Below are 15164 nucleotides of genomic sequence, written 5' to 3'. Positions count from 1 at the left end.
ATAAGTGTGCCTCTTTCTCCGCATCCTCTCCAGCACTTGTCATTTTCTGTTTTGTTGATAATGGCCATTCTGGTGGGTGTGAGATGATATCTCATTGTGGTTTTGATTTGCATTTCTCTAATGGCCAGGGACATTGAGCATCTCTTCATGTGCCTCTTGGCCATCCGTATTTCTTCTTCTGGTAGGTGTCTGTTTAAGTCTTTTTCCCATTTTGTAATTGGGTTGGCTGTCTTTTTGTTGTTGAGTTGAATAATCTCTTTATAAATTCTGGATACTAGACCTTTATCTGATATGTCATTTCCAAATATTGTCTCCCATTGTGTAGGCTGTCTTTCTACTTTCTTGATGAAGTTCTCTGATGCACAAAAGTGTTTAATTTTGAGGAGCTCCCATTTATTTATTTCCTTCTTCAGTGTTCTTGCTTTAGGTTTAAGGTCCATAAAACCACCTCCAGTTGTAAGATCCATAAGATATCTCCCAACATTTTCCTCTAACTGTTTTATGGTCTTAGACCTAATGTTTAGATCTTTGATCCATTTTGAGTTAACTTTTGTATAGGGTGTGAGAGATGGGTCTTCTTTCATTCTTTTGCATATGGATATCCAGTTCTCTAGGCACCATTTATTGAAGAGACTGTTCTGTCCCAGGTGAGTTGGCTTGACTGCCTTATCAAAGATCAAATGTCCATAGATGAGAGGGTCTATATCTGAGCACTCTATTCGATTCCATTGGTCGATATATCTATCTTTATGCCAATACCTCTCACTGTGGTTTTGATTTACATTTCCCTGATGATTAATGTTGAGCTTCTTTTCACGTACTTATTGGCCATTTATAAATACTCTTTCAAAGAAAAACTCCTTTTTGTCTATGTTCTGAACAGACAACCTCCAATAGTTAGTGAGGTTGTCATTTTTTCTTGTTTCAGACTCATTCAGTTTCCTCTTCTCTGAATTGTCAGTGCCATCCCCATTTTTCATATTGATTTGTAGGATCTCTTTATATGTTACTAAATTTAGCCCTTTCTCAGTGATGAGTTGCAGGTAATTCCACCAATTTGTCATTTACCTTTTGACTTTGCCTGTGATAGGTTTTGCCACATTTAAAAAAAAATCATTTTTGTTTAATCAAATAGATCCATTTTTTTTTCTTTTATAGCTTATGGGCTTTGTGTCATACTTAGAAAGTCCTTTCCCGCTCCATAAATATTTTAAAAATTTCCCCAGGGTCTCCTGTGTGGTTTTGAAACCCTGTACAGTGTTTCTTCCCCATCACTGGGGGAAGGGCCGAGGGACGTCAATGACAGCACAGCTACAGGCCCTGTCCAGGCTGGGATGTCGCGCTGCGGTCATTCCCCCAGAATTCCTCCGTGTCCTGGCAGTGGCTCACCACTGAATGTTCCCAAATTGGACAAAGTCCTTCTTAAAATGTGATTTGCAGAACCTCCCGACCTCATTGCTTACTGCCTGTGAGACAGGGCACAGGAGCCTTTGGTTTCGTCATTGTGCCGTTTTGTTCATTCCTCACTGCAAGGAAACAGAGGAAGTGTCTGCCTAGTGACCACCTGGCCGAGCGGCTCCAGGCCTTTCTATCCTTGCTACCTGTCTTCATTTGCCAGGGCTGCTGTTACAAATACAGGAATTTATTTTCTCGCAGTTGGAGGCTAGGAGACCCAAATCAAGGCGTCAGCAGCAATCAGGCTTTCTGTGCAGTCTGTGCATTCTGACGGGAGCCTGCTTGCCATCTGTAACTCGAGTTCTGTGTCCGCCTGTCTCTCATTATATCCAAAGTTCCTGCTTATAAGGATTAATGCCCAGGCTGATTCTCACCTAATCTAATACCATCTTCAAAGATCCTGTTTAGAAATAGATTCACGTCCACAGGACCAGGGTTTAGGAGTTTAACATGTCTTTATGCAGGACATGATTCAATCCATAAGATTTCCTAAGATCTCTAGGATGCTTTTAGCACCTGGGCCAGATTGAAGGAAGAAATCACTGGAAGGTGCAATCACAGAAGGCTTTTTCAAAGACAAATTAGTACAGACAACTCTGCTGCTTCCTGAATGTGGTGTCTTGAGCCAGTCATTTAACCTCTCTGACCTTCGTGTCCTTTTCAGTAAAGTGCAGATAATAATAATACCTACCTCCCGGGGCTGTTTTGAGAATCAGATAGGAAAATTCAGGTAAAGCCTTCAACGCAGGACCTGACTCAGAGGCAACTTATTATTCCTAAGTGACAGACTTGTGCTAGGCCTTGGTGAAGGAAGTTTGGATGGAGACGGAAGAAGCCTTTGTAGCTGGAGAACATAGTAGGCCCAACATGTAAAGTCCCCCCACCCACCCCAAGATAGTGTGAACTCTCTGTGTGTGGGGGGGGGATGCTAGAAAAGAGATGCTTATGTAGACTATAAAACTGTCTTCCTCTAGAAAACTAACTGAAATTAGAAACTCAAGCAGAAAAGGCATTTATTACTTTAGTTATTGGGAAGGTCAAGGATTTCAGGTGTTGCTGGATCGAGGAGCGCAAAAGACATTATAGAATTTACTTAGCTTTAGTTTCCTGTGTTGGCTTCACTCTACCTATTTAGCAAACCCTGTGAGGGTGAAAGTGTACTTTTCAAGATAGTTCCAGGATAAATCCCGAGACTGTGTTTTTTGGTCAAGTTTTCAGACTAAGTGCCCTCTCTGAGCGTCACTGAAGCCAGAAGGATGGAGGGACCCGGATGGTCTGGCCTGAGTTCTACCCCTACTCCTGGGGCTGGGCAGTGAGGATAGCCCCAAAGCACGCAGGCTGCGAGAGGGGAGGGGTGGCTCTCCGAGGAAAACGGGGAGAAAACCTTTGAGAAAAAGGGCATGGTGGACAGGCTATTCCAAGGAGGACTTTCAGCTGAAAAATCCGTTCCTTCCCAGCTTGCAGGGCCCTAGTTCCTAGGTTAGCGTGGCACTTAAGAGTCCCAAGGATTCTGGGAGCTGCCGGGATCCTCCTGACCCCTATGCCCCTCGCCTGGCCAGGCCCGGGGGACGCTGCAGAACCACGTGCTGCTGTGGAAGGAGCAGTCGGAGGCCAGCCGCAGCTCGGCGCGGGCCCACTCCCCGGGCCTGCTGGGTCCTGCGCTGGGGCCGCCCTACCCCTCGGGCCGCCTGACGCCCACCCGCCTGGACATGGTGAGGCCCTGGGCGCCCCCGCCGCCCCACGCACTCCCTGCGGGGCCCTGGGGCCTGAGGACCCCCGCCTGGAGCCTCCTGCCCCCCAGGGCCTCGTTTTACGGAGCGCCCCTTGGGCCTCCCTTCTACCCTGGCCCGGCCTCGGCGCCCCCGTGGTGGCCGGGCAGCAGGCCGGAGAACCCTTACGCCGACGCCTGGGACTGGGGCTGGGGGCTGGGCTAGGGCGCCGAGGCCCCGGCCCCTCCCCTCCCCACCCTCCCCTGCCCGTCTCCCCTCGCAGCCCCAGAGGCCCCTGGGAGAGTTCAGCTCCCCCCGCAGCCTGCACAGCTCGGGGTCCTACGGCCCTGAGCCCACCGAGGCGAGGCCCGTGTCCCAGCTGGAGCCTGACCGCCGGTCCCTGCCCAGGACGCCGTCTGCCTGTGAGTGCCCCACGGGCCGGGAGTGCAGCGGGAGGGCCCGAGCACCAGGCTGGGAACCCGGGGGGGGCGGGAAAAGGAACCGGGGTTGCGCTGCAGCAGGAGGGAGCAAGGGCAGACACGAGGGGGGACTTCCCACCTACTTGCCGTGTCCTCCCCACTGCCACCCCCCCACCCCCGGCAGCCTCACTGTACTCCAGCAGCACCCAGCGCTCCCGCTCCAACTCCTTCGGCGAGCGGCCAGGCGGCAGGGTCGGCGGAGGCGGCCTGGGCTCCAGGAAAGTCCGTGCCCTGGTCTCCCACTCTAAGGGCGCCAACCACACGCTGCTGCACTTCTCCGCTGGAGACGTCCTGGAAGTGCTGGTGTCTGAGGCCCAGAATGGCTGGCTCTATGGCAAGCTGGAAGGCTCATCCGCGTAAGTGGGGGGTCTCGGGTGCAGGGTGGGGTGGAAGGAGTTCCTGGGAGGCCTGGGCTCTAGCCCAGACTGAGGCTCCCTGGGCCTCCCTCTGGGGCCTCAGATGACTGCCCCTGCCTCAGCCTGTTTCCTCCTCCTCTCAATGGGGACAGGAAGAGCCGCCTTGCCAAGTTCAGGCTGGTGGCCATGAGAGGGTGGTAGAGCCCCGGGATAGAAAGGTTCTCTCAAAGGTGTGGAACTGGACAGAAATCCTATTCCTTGAGCACATACTGTGAGCCTGGCACTGTGAGGGAAGGGCGGCTCTGCCACCTAGCCTGAGTCAGCCTGAGGAATGGAGATGCAATTGGGGATAGAAGGGGAGGTAGGCTCTGCGGCTGGGCTTCCTAGGGGCAGGGAGCGGAGGCAGTGCTGGGACCTCACAGACTGAAATGTGCCCACCTCCTTGCAGTACGAGCACTGGAAATCCTTAAAGAACCTAAACTAGGACTGGAGGGGAAATATGTTGCAAGCCTGGAGGAGAACAGGGGTTGGCAACTAAAAAAAGGGAGCATGCAGGAATCACACTTTCTGCAGAAGGAAGAAAGGGAAGGTGGGAGCTTACTGGATCAGCACAGCCAACCTTCCCCCAGGGTTTATGGGCAGGAGCACGTGCCCACTCCTAATCATGGTGTGGGAGGCAAGGAACAAATGAGGGAAAGTACAGAGACACAAATGAGTGCATGCAAGAGACGTGGGAGTTGGCTGCTGCATGAGCAGGTCTGTAGATGGATCTGTAGTCATCTGGGTTAGTGGAGGGTGGACAGGTAGAGGGATGGATGAGAGGGCGGTTGTGCATGTAGGTGGAGATATGTTTGAATGGATGGATGAATATGTGTAACTGGGGATTTCCTGGATGTTGCACAGGGAGGATGCATGTATGGGCGAATGGGGGGGTCTGAGTGGGTTGATGAGGATGGGGTGGGCAGGTGGGTGTGAAGGAGAATGGATGGATAGTAGATACACCATGGGATGGGTTCCACGAGTGGCTGCCCACACGGACAATGAATGATTGAGTGAATGGGTGATGCACGGTGGGTTCCTAAGTTAGGTGCAGAGGTGTGTGGATGGATGGGTGGATGGGCAGGTGACTACACAGACCATGAATGGAAGGGTGGGTGGGCGGGCAGAGATGACTGACAACCAAATGGTGAAACCACCCACCTCAGGATGCCCCCTTTGCAGACCCATGTGCAGAGGGCAACCTGGTGCCACCCAGGGGTCCCCATGACAGGTGTACAACAAGCTTCTCGGGGACCCGATAAATCCTTGTAGACCTGTGATCCCAAACCACGTTCCTAGGAGGATCATTTTTTCTGTGCCTCCTAGGTTAGGAAAAATTATGCCAAGTATTATCATCAGTGGGCACTTTACGATGAGAAGGAATTAAAACATGCTGAAATGGTTTGAGCCTGTCAGTTTGAGAGTTACCTTTAGGTGAGGAGGTTGTGGATTGGGCTTTTTGGAGAGCATTTTTGCAGGTGTTCTGCAAGAACCTGATGGGTTCTGTGGCATCTGAAGAGTTTAAAGAACGTTGATTATGGTGCCTTTCTCTTCCTAAGCCCAGCCACCCCAAAAAGGTGGTAATGAGCCTCCAGCCCCCACAAAGACTCCAAGAGCAGGAGCAGAGTGCCATGGGGCAGCTCGGTACTCAGGCCAACGGGGCCACACGGAGCCAGAAGCCTGGGGCAGAGGGAAACAGCTGGGCTGACATGGAAAGAGCACTGGACTTGGAGTCCTCTGGGCTCCCACCCCCAGCACCCTTAGCTCACTGCCTTATAATTATCTGTTTGTGGGCCCATCTTCCCACCAGGCTGGGAGCTTCTGGGGAGCAGGGCCTGTGTCTTGCTTACCGTGTGCCTGGCAGTGAGGCAGTGCATTCTGGTCGCTACCTATCCCTCTTGGACCTCCAGTCCCTCCTCTCTAAGGTGCCCACCTGAGGTTGGACGGGTGGGTTAGGGCCAGACTGTAAGGACTCGAAGGCTGGGAAAAGCCTCTGTCAAGGGATTAAATCAGTTAATACCCACAAAGCCCTCTAGGCGAGGCTGGGCCCAGCAGTGCTCAGTACGTCCAGTCCGTGTCTGCTCCTGCAGGACTGTCACTTTGATTGTTGCTGTTAGGCCTTGCTTAAGAGGCCTTCTGTTTCCACCCAGCAGGAGCGGCTGGTTCCCCGAGGCCTATGTGAAGCCTTTGGAGGAGGTGCCCTTGAACCCCATGACCTCCATGACCCCTACGAATGAGCTACCTTCCAGGTATACCTGGGTGGTCCGGGGCAGGGGAGGGGTGGAGACCCACCCACCATGGGTGGTGTCAGTGACTTGCAGTCAGAAGTGGGCCCAGCCCCATTCAGCCCTTGGAGAACCCACCTCTCTATTTGTGAAGGTCGTTGTGTCCATCCCTCTGCCTCCTCTCAGGATGGCCCTCAAGCTTAGAGTCACTTTTTGCCAAGGTGCAGGGGTGGGGGCTGCTGGGTGCCTTGACCTGCCCTCCCCCTCCTTTTGCTGGTCTCAGGTCCTACCCACTCCGGGGAAGCCACAGCCTTGATGACCTCCTCGACCGGTCAAGCAACTCCACAGGCCCCTCCGAGTATTGGGACATCCAGCCCCGCTCCCGCACCCCAAGCCGGGTCCCAAGCCGCGCCCCCAGCCCCGGCCCGACACCCCTGCCTGACAGCCGCCGAAGCAGCATGGGCAGTATGGGGGTGGCCAGTGACGTCAATGTGAGCATACCCCCATTTCTGTCCCCAGCCCGGGGGCCGTTCAGCAGGCAGGGGGACAAGAGGCTGGCCTCGGTCTGCACGCCTGTGCGGGGATGCTGGGATGGGGTTCTGAGTCTGGGGTGGAGGGTGGGAGAGGAAGTGTTAGTCTCAGGAACTGGAGCCCCAGTGTTCCCCTGGGTGCACCAGAAGAGGCCTCCCCTCCCCAGGACCAGGGCCCTGTCAGAACATGGTCAGGATGGGGTAGGACAGGCTGGCACCTCCCCATGGGGTCACCCCAATCCTATCCTTGGGAGTGGTTAGCCTGAAACGTACTTGGGTCCGGACGCCTCACAAATCTGAAACCCACAGAATTCTGTGAGGGGGAGAGTGAAAGGAGGGGCTGGGGCTGGTTTGCCCCTCTCCCCACCAAACCTACCCCCTCCTCCGACCCCACTGCAGAAACTCACGTCCTGGGAGCAGCAACCCCCAGAGCTCTTCCCTCGGTGAGTCCCCACCCATGGGCAGGGGAGGCAGGCTCAGTGGGAGGCTCCGAGGAGGGGGTGGGAGACAGCTGGCTCAGTTGCCCACCTGCCCTCCCTGGGCCCATGGCCAGTTGGGGATCTGGGCCCCTCACCCCAGCCTCCCCCTCCTCACCAGGGGCACAAATCCCTTTGCCACCGTGAAGCTGCGTCCCACCATCACCAACGACCGCTCAGCGCCCCTCATCCGCTGAGGTGCCTTCCTCCCTCAGGGGTCTGAAGTCGGACCCTCCCCACCAGCAGCCTGGGGGCTACCCCACAGCTGGCCACAACAGCAGTTGCACATCCAAGAAGCCGGCCCTGGCACAGGGTGGGGGCAGCCAACGGTGCAGGCCTGGGGCCTTCAAAGTGACGCAGGCGGATCTGGGGGACAGAACAGTTTCTCCCCTGCCAGGGGCCCCAGGACTCTCCCTGGGGGGGGCTACCTCTTTCCCCCCAACCTCTTTCCCCTTCCCTGCCCCAGTGGGGAGCAGCCCCTTGCCCCCCACCTCCACAATGTCCCTGTTTAACTTTTGTAAATGGTGAGAAATAAAGGAAGTGGATATGGCACTAGGGATGGTGGCGTGTGATTTGGGGGGAAGGATTTGGGGGTGGAGGCCCCCACTGGACAATGGAGTCCAGGGGTCCCTGAAGGTCACTGGCCAGTCCCTGGGAGGCTGGTCCCTCCCAGCCCTTCACATCCCTCATTTACCCAGATGTCCTACCCGCCCCCTCGCCCCTCCACCTCCACCCCAGACTCAGTTGTGCTTATGGATGTCCTGGGAAATATCGGCCCCTGCAAAGTGGGAGGGAGGGGCGGCGGTGGCCAAGGTCCGGGACCACCAGCAATGCCCCTCAGGCGGCCTGGGACACAAGTGCCCTTTGTTCTGGGCCTGGATTAGCCTTATCCAGGGAAAAGACTCACGGGCCCCTTCTGGAATGTGGCCTGGGGTGGGGGTGGGGGTGGGCGGGGGATTCAGGAGATGAGGGTTGGGGGGGTCCTTCCCTGCTGGGCTGGGGGCTCCAACACTTGACTAGACCCCCGGTAGGACTCGGTGTAGCCACCTGAGGCTGCAGAAGGTGGACCTGGCCTCTCCCTCTCTCCCTGGATGGGGAACGTGGGACGGGGTCCCCGCCATGCGGGCCCAGCCCGGCCATGCTCACAATCGGCTGCCCTGTCCTTTCCGGGACAAAGCCTCTTAGCAGGGGTGGGGGCAGGAGACTGCCCTAAGCCCCGGGCCCAGGGGAGCGAAGTGGCAGGTGAATGCCAGGCCTGTGGCTGACCCGGAGGCAGGTGGGGAGCCTGGGAGTCAAGTCTGCGAGCGGAGCCCCGTCAGGATAAGAGTCCCTGGGGTGCTGGGGAGGTGGCCCCTCCTTGCAGCCCTCAGCTGTGAGGCTGAGCACCCAAACCCAGGTGAGTGAGGGATCCCCGTGTTCAAGCAGCTGATGGGAAGACAACAGAAAGCAGAGGCTGGACCTGGGGTGGGGCAGTGGGGGGAGGGGGAGATGGCAGAGTCCCGGACATTCACTGGGGACCCTGCCTCGCCCAGTGACTGGCAGGAGACCCCAGCGCCGTGGGACAGGAGGAGGCAGGCCAGGAAGCCCTGGACCCTTGCCCCAGCTCTGAGTGGTCCGTCTGGCCTCTGGCCTGCGAGCTCCAGCAGTGAGAGACTTCAGAGCCCTTCCCTGCCCGTGAAGGGATCGGGCGTCCCTAGGGACTTGGGTAGGTCTCCCCTCTCTGAACATTCCTGCTTGTCCAGGTCTGGGGTGATCAATCACCCGTTTTACAGGTGGGGAAACTAGCTCCCGGAGACGGTTTGGAGCTATGACTTGGAGCTATGACTGGGCTAGGGCGAGTTGGAACTCAGCGCTCCTGGCTCCTGACATGTTTTTGTGTTCTAATGTGTTGGTTTTTTCCTTCCCAAGGTTCCAATGACAATAGTCATTCCTGATCATTGAGAAAAATTAGGAACATACCACAAGGCCAAGGAAGGACCTAAATTGTACCCAGACAGGCCCATTTTGCAGGCTAGCACCTGCCCCTCAGGGGTTTGCTCCGTGTGTCCAGCAATTCCCCCACCTGACGCTGCACACACCTGTGTCACACCCTCCCCTGCCGTCACCAGGGCCCAAAGGGGAGGACGGGTGTCCAGAGGGAGCTTTCCTGAAGTCAAGTCCCAGGTGGGAATGACCCACCACTATCTTGCCCTCATCTATCCCCCCCTTTCCAGGCATCCGTTGAAGGAGGGGATGATTTAGGGTGCAGCTTCTACCTCAGTTTCTGTCCTGGCTCATTGCCCTGAGCAGGGCTCTGGTGGAAGCGACGGGTGTTCTTCCCCCTCCCTGTATGCGCTACAGACTCGCGCGGCTCCTTCTGCACCCCTACCCGCTTTCCCCGCAGCAGAGGCGGCAGCGATGGGTGCCGGCGGACCCCGGCGGGACGCGGGTCCCCCCGACGGCGGCTGGGGCTGGGCCGTGCTGGGCGCCTGCTTCGTGGTCACCGGGTTCGCCTATGGCTTCCCCAAGGCCGTGAGCGTCTTCTTCCGCGCACTGATGCGCGACTTCAGCGCCGGCTACAGCGACACAGCCTGGGTGTCCTCCATCATGCTCGCTATGCTCTACGGCACCGGTCAGCCTCCCCTCCCGCCCCCTCCCCGCGGCCCGGACTAGGGACCCAGAATCAGGCACCAGGAGGCTCCGACCTCGGAGTCGTCAGGGAAAGCCCCTCCTTCCGTGGAGACCCCCGCACCCCAAGGGGAGGGCACGGGTGGGCAGGAGGTGGGCTGTGGCAGGGGTGGGGTGGGATAGGGTGGGGTGGAGGCACTCTGGTGGCTGACGGGCTTGCTTGGACAGCGGGCAGGGCCTCTCCATTCCTGCCCAACAAACCCACCCTGCCTATTTTATATGGGTGGGGAAACATCTAAAGAGGCATTCCCTCTCCCCACATCCCAACCACTTGAAGGGTGGTGGGGAGGGAGATGCACTTCTCAACCTGGCCCTCCCCCGGGCCCGGAGCCCCCTGCAGCTCCAAGGGGTTGGGTGGGATGGGGGCGTCTGGGAGGAGCTGGGGGGTGGGGGAGGCAACCAAGCTGGGGTCAGGCTCTGCCAGCAGGGGATGTGGGGCCTGAGAAGATAAAATGCAGATGGGCCCCCTTCCTTCTATTGTGGGCTCTGGGTTCTCAGGAGGGGGGTGGGTGGGGGCTCTGGGATAGGACACGACCCTCCCTGGGTCCTCACAAGCCACTGCCTCCTGGGTGTGTCCCAACCTAGCTGTAGGACCATGGCGACACACTGCCCTCTCTGGGTCCCGGAACAGGGAGTGATATCCCTTCCAGGCTGCCTTCCAGGCAAAGCCTGCAAGCGGGGCCCACTGGAGAGGAGATTGGTCCACCCTGAGTGGTGACCCTGCCCCGCAGGCCCAGTATCCAGCATCCTCGTGACCCGCTTTGGCTGTCGCCCCGTGATGCTGGTAGGTGGGCTGTTGGCTTCGGCGGGCATGGTCCTGGCCTCCTTTGCTACCCGCCTCCTGGAGCTGTACCTGACGGCTGGGATGCTCACAGGTGGGCACCCCTGCTCCCCTGCGCAGGGGTAGGAAAGGGAGGGGGATCAGTTGTCTTGGAGACGAGACTTCCTGCCCTCAGTTTCCCCACGAGGGGATGGTCCTTGAAGTTCCTGGGCTCGGTTTCCCCGGGTCCCGCCCGCCCCGTCGGGGCCTTGCTGCTCACTCTGGCTGGGAACTGGGGAGGAGGCGCCCGCACGGACCCCGGCACAGTGCCGCCTCGCCCGCAGGCCTGGGCCTGGCCCTCAACTTCCAGCCATCTCTCATCATGCTGGGGCTGTACTTCGAGCGGCGGCGGCCTCTGGCCAACGGGCTGGCGGCGGCGGGCAGCCCCGTGTTCCTGTCGGCGCTGTCGCCGCTCGGCCAGTGGCTGCTCGAGAGCTTCGGCTGGCGCGGCGGCTTCCTGCTGCTCGGCGGCCTCCTGCTGCATTGCTGCGCGTGTGGTGCCGTCATGAGGCCGCCCCCGGGGCCCCATCCGCGGCCGCGCGAGGACAGCGCGGGGGACGCTCCGGGGGAGGCAGAGGCGGGTCGCGTCGGGCTGCGCCTGCGCGAGACGCCCCCTAGCGGCCGGACCCGCCGGCGCCTGCTGGACGTGGCCGTGTGTGCCGACCGCGCCTTCGCGGTGTACGCGGTTACCAAGTTCCTGATGGCGCTCGGGCTCTTCGTGCCCGCCATCCTCCTGGTGAACTACGCCAAGGACGCGGGCGTGCCCGACGCCGACGCCGCCTTCCTGCTGTCCATCGTGGGCTTCGTGGACATCGTGGCGCGGCCGGCGTGCGGAGCCCTGGCGGGGCTGGCGCGCCTGCGGCCGCGCGTCCCCTACCTCTTCAGCCTGGCCCTGCTGGCCAACGGGCTCACAGACCTGGGCAGCGCGCGCGCGCGCTCCTACGGCGCTCTCGTCGCCTTCTGTGTCGCCTTCGGCCTCTCCTACGGAATGGTGGGCGCGCTGCAGTTTGAGGTGCTCATGGCGGCAGTGGGCTCGCACCGCTTCCCCAGTGCGCTGGGGCTGGTGCTGCTCGTCGAGGCCGTGGCGGTGCTCATCGGACCTCCCTCTGCCGGTGCGCCCCGCGGGGGAAGAGTGATGCGGCCCAGTGTCTTTATGTCCAGGGGAAGTCCCCACCCCACCGCCAGGCGGAGCATCCAGGGAGGAGGGGAATGGACCCCCCACACACACCGGGTCCAGATAGCCCCCCACCCTCATCCCATAGCCAGTTAGCTCGCCCCCAACTCCAGGACCAAAAGGGCAGGGAAGATGCCAGGAAGAAACCAGCATTGCTAGCTATCCCCCTCCATCACTTCCAGCAGTTCTCACAAAGGCCTTGTGAAGTCAGGTGCTTATTCTCATTTTGTAGATGGGAAAGGAGGGGAGCAGAGGCTTAATACAAGTTGCAGTCCCAGAATTAGAACCCAAGGCTGCCTAATGCTAAATGTCCACCCCTTTGAAACACTGCATCCTTACTCTCCCCAGCATGGAAGGACAAGTGACTCTGGGGACTCAGGCCTAGATCCAGAGCAGAATGGGAGTGCTCAGCAGGTAGAAAGGGAGAAGGAGAGATGCTGGCATCTTGCACAGTGCAGACAGCCTACTGGACACCCTACATTGATCACTTTCCTTCAGCTCTGGGAACAGGAATCCCCATGATCCAGGTGGCCTAGGAGGGTTTCCTGCTGGGACTGGCACGAGGACAGTCTTGCAGGGCAGGGCACAGCATGAGCAGGCATAGGGTGTATTGGGGACAATTTCTCTACAGGTAAGGCAGGAACACCTCCCAGCCAAGATTGAAAAAGCATGGAGGTGCGGAAAGGGCTGAGGTCAGGTTTCCTGATGGAACAATGGGAGGGGGGCATCAGGGCTGGGAACTGTTTCCTGAGACGGGGTGAGCTGTTTATCCTCTCTCCTAGGCTGGCCTGGCCAAATCTGCCCCCGTCAAGCTTTATCTCAACTGACCTGGTTGGGAGCAGCAGAGTCCCTGAGCCAGTGTGTGGATGAACCCTAAGTTCACCACTAACCCCAAAAAACCAATCCTCATTCCCCTTCGAGAGGCTCAGGGACCCACTGCCCATTTTCATCTTTGAACTGGGAGTTCAGGTGGGGGTGGATTTAAAAGGCAGGGAAGAAGGCGTGCTGGGCCAGGAGGAGGAGGAGAAGCTGGTGCGATTGATCATGCCAAGGACACCATGGGGCTGAGGGTAGGAGTGTCAGGGACAGGGCTGGCTGGCTGGGCGGGAACCAGGGTGTAGGTTCAGGGGCTCAGGTAAGGGGAGCCAGCTTGGAGGACCTAGCTCAGAGGCCACAGAAATGCCAACCCAGTAATCACATCCAGGTGTAAGCAGCCAACAGAATGCTCGAGAGAGGGTGGAGCCCATAGAGGAATACCTGCAATTAAAAGCTTTTCCTGAGCATGAAAGTAATATGTGTATGTGCTAGAAAGGGAAAACAGAAGAAAATAGGAGTGAGTTACCCACAAGCCCAGTATCCCAGCCTATCTAATGATAATTCAGTCTGGGGTGCCTGTGAGCCTCCTAGTAAGAGACAGGAGACCTGGGGTAGAGGGTTGCTGAGCCAGGCCCCTGAAGACTACAGGGTTTAAGTGGGAAAAAGCAAGAGCTGGAGGCCCCCAGGAAAGCTGGCCTGAGCCCAATGCCCCCCACCCCACATAGCACCACTTGGGCAAGTCACAGGGCATTTGTGGGGCTTGAATCAGGGGCTGAGGGTGGTGGGGGGGGTGGAGGGAGTGCCATGTAAAGTACTGCCTCACTAAAGACACTTAGGGAATTGAGGTTCAGGGAGGGGAAGTGACATTTTTAAGGTCTCAAACGGCAGAACCCACATAGTTCTCCTTGAGTCTGGGTTTCCAGCTTTATAAAAAGAGAATAAGGACTGGGACATGTTTTTCACTCGTGCCCCACCAAATCTGGGGTGCCAACCTTTATCTAAGAGTGTCAGGGGTGACAGGTGGGGTCCCCAAAGGCCCTTACCTCTCCATCCCCTACCCCACCCCCAGGTCGCCTGGTGGATGCACTGAAGAACTATGAGATTATCTTCTACCTGGCTGGCTCCGAGGTGGTCCTAGCTGGGCTCTTTATGGCCGTTGCCACCCACTGTTGCCTGCACCACCCACGCGATGCCCCAGCCAGCCAGGGCACTGAGCACCACACAGAGGATGCTGAGGCCGAAGAAGACTCCGAGGTTGACGGGGACTCTGAGCGCCTACCCTCGAGCGCTGTGGAGCCCAGCAGCCTGGAGATGCGGATTCCCTGTGTCCGGCCTGCAGAAGCCGAGGCGGATGCAGCGTCCGGGCCGGATCCCGAGGAGCAGCACAGGGCGCAGTCAGCTGGGTGACCTCAGGAAGGGGCTTCCTTTGAGCTGCCGCTGCCAGGCCTGGGGCACTGGGAGGCTGGTCTGGGGTGGCCCCAATGGGCCCCACGTCAGGAGTTTGATTCCTTGGGTGTCCAGAGAACTCCCTTCCCCGTCTGCCCACGCTCAGCCACCCTTTCAGGGAAGCCTGTTGTGGGTGGACAGTCATAAAGCTCATCTGAAAGACAGGACCCGAAGGACAGGAGGTTCTGTTCCTGCGCCTCCACCCACTGCTCTGACTGCTCCGAGACTGCGGGGCCGGCAGGAAGGAGACTGAGAAGGTTCTCTGGGCCCTCTGACCAAGACCTTCAGTCAGAGAGGAGTAAGGGGAGGGAGCATCAGGGCTGGGGGGCTGGGAGGGGGCCTGGGTTATTCCCAGACACAGAGACCTGAGGGGTTTGGATGGCGCGATGCTAGGGCCCTCCTATCTGCCCCAGCGGCTCCTCTGCTTGGCACCCGTCCGGGGCGGTGGTGAAGAGTTGGCAGCAACTACAGCTAGAGGGTGAGCTGCTGGGAGGGAGGAACCCAGAGCAATCTCAGAAAGAGCACAGGACCTGGAGTCCTGGGTTGGGAGGGCGAATCCTGGCTCAGAGTCTCGATCGCACAAGCTGAGGAGGTGGAGGGTGAACAGTTCCCTCCTGGGGCATGCCTGGGAACGTGGGGCCGAGCGCGCAATTGGAGTGCTGCCCACTGCTTTCCACAAGGTGTGCACATTTCCTACCCTCCTAAGAGGGCACCTTCCTCCAGCTCCTGCTCTGTTTTCAGAGTGTCCTAGGGCCGATGGCTTTTGCAGGCAGCCTGGGCACCCTGCTGACCCAGGCGTCTGCTCTCCTGCACTGGGAGTCCGGAGTTCACCCCTGTCTTGCACCTTGACCCCCAACCCCACCCCCACCCCCATTGCAGGGATTTCCATGTTTACCCCAGTTGGGAAGTGTCCAGGACCTGTTTCCTATATTTATTTATTCTCTTCCCACCCATTTGGCAGCCGTCTTTCTG

The 15164-nt window shown here is 58.2% G+C and overlaps 2 protein-coding genes across 3 annotated transcripts in view; both read left to right on the top strand.

Moving 5' to 3' along the window:
• The window catches only part of BAIAP2L2 (BAR/IMD domain containing adaptor protein 2 like 2), a 77835-nt gene extending 69725 nt beyond the window's left edge, over nucleotides 1-8110 (top strand). Inside the window, exons 8-14 of one of the 2 annotated variants that reach the window (XM_077168801.1) lie at nucleotides 3015-3167; nucleotides 3448-3586; nucleotides 3768-3999; nucleotides 6189-6287; nucleotides 6547-6754; nucleotides 7193-7236; nucleotides 7391-8110. In XM_077168801.1, the coding sequence (XP_077024916.1) occupies nucleotides 3015-3167; nucleotides 3448-3586; nucleotides 3768-3999; nucleotides 6189-6287; nucleotides 6547-6754; nucleotides 7193-7236; nucleotides 7391-7466 (951 nt within the window). In that variant the 3' untranslated portion in view covers nucleotides 7467-8110. The remainder of the gene's footprint in view (nucleotides 1-3014; nucleotides 3168-3447; nucleotides 3587-3767; nucleotides 4000-6188; nucleotides 6288-6546; nucleotides 6755-7192; nucleotides 7237-7390) is intronic. The other variant, XM_077168802.1, reaches the window with a different exon arrangement.
• Nucleotides 8111-9666: 1556 nt separating this feature from the next.
• On the top strand, nucleotides 9667-15081 carry SLC16A8 (solute carrier family 16 member 8). The gene is made up of 4 exons (XM_077168797.1): nucleotides 9667-9880; nucleotides 10668-10811; nucleotides 11041-11868; nucleotides 13816-15081. Exons 1-4 carry the CDS (start codon nucleotides 9667-9669, stop codon nucleotides 14151-14153), a joined length of 1524 nt encoding a protein of 507 aa, XP_077024912.1. The 3' UTR covers nucleotides 14154-15081.
• The last annotated feature ends 83 nt before the right edge of the window (nucleotides 15082-15164 follow it).

This window comes from Tamandua tetradactyla, chromosome 7, assembly GCF_023851605.1.
Source record: "Tamandua tetradactyla isolate mTamTet1 chromosome 7, mTamTet1.pri, whole genome shotgun sequence".
Taxonomy (NCBI): Eukaryota; Metazoa; Chordata; class Mammalia; order Pilosa; family Myrmecophagidae; genus Tamandua; species Tamandua tetradactyla.
Note: the sequence above shows the minus strand (reverse complement) of the source record. Positions and strands in the feature narration are given on the sequence as shown.

Coding starts and splice junctions, on each gene's coding strand:
- SLC16A8 (XM_077168797.1), top strand. CDS start 9,667: ATGGGTGCCGGCGGACCCCGGCGGGACGCGGGTCCCCCCGACGGCGGC. Junction 10,812..11,040: donor GACGGCTGGGATGCTCACAG/GTGGGCACCCCT, acceptor CCTCGCCCGCAG/GCCTGGGCCTGGCCCTCAAC. Junction 11,869..13,815: donor CATCGGACCTCCCTCTGCCG/GTGCGCCCCGCG, acceptor CCCCACCCCCAG/GTCGCCTGGTGGATGCACTG.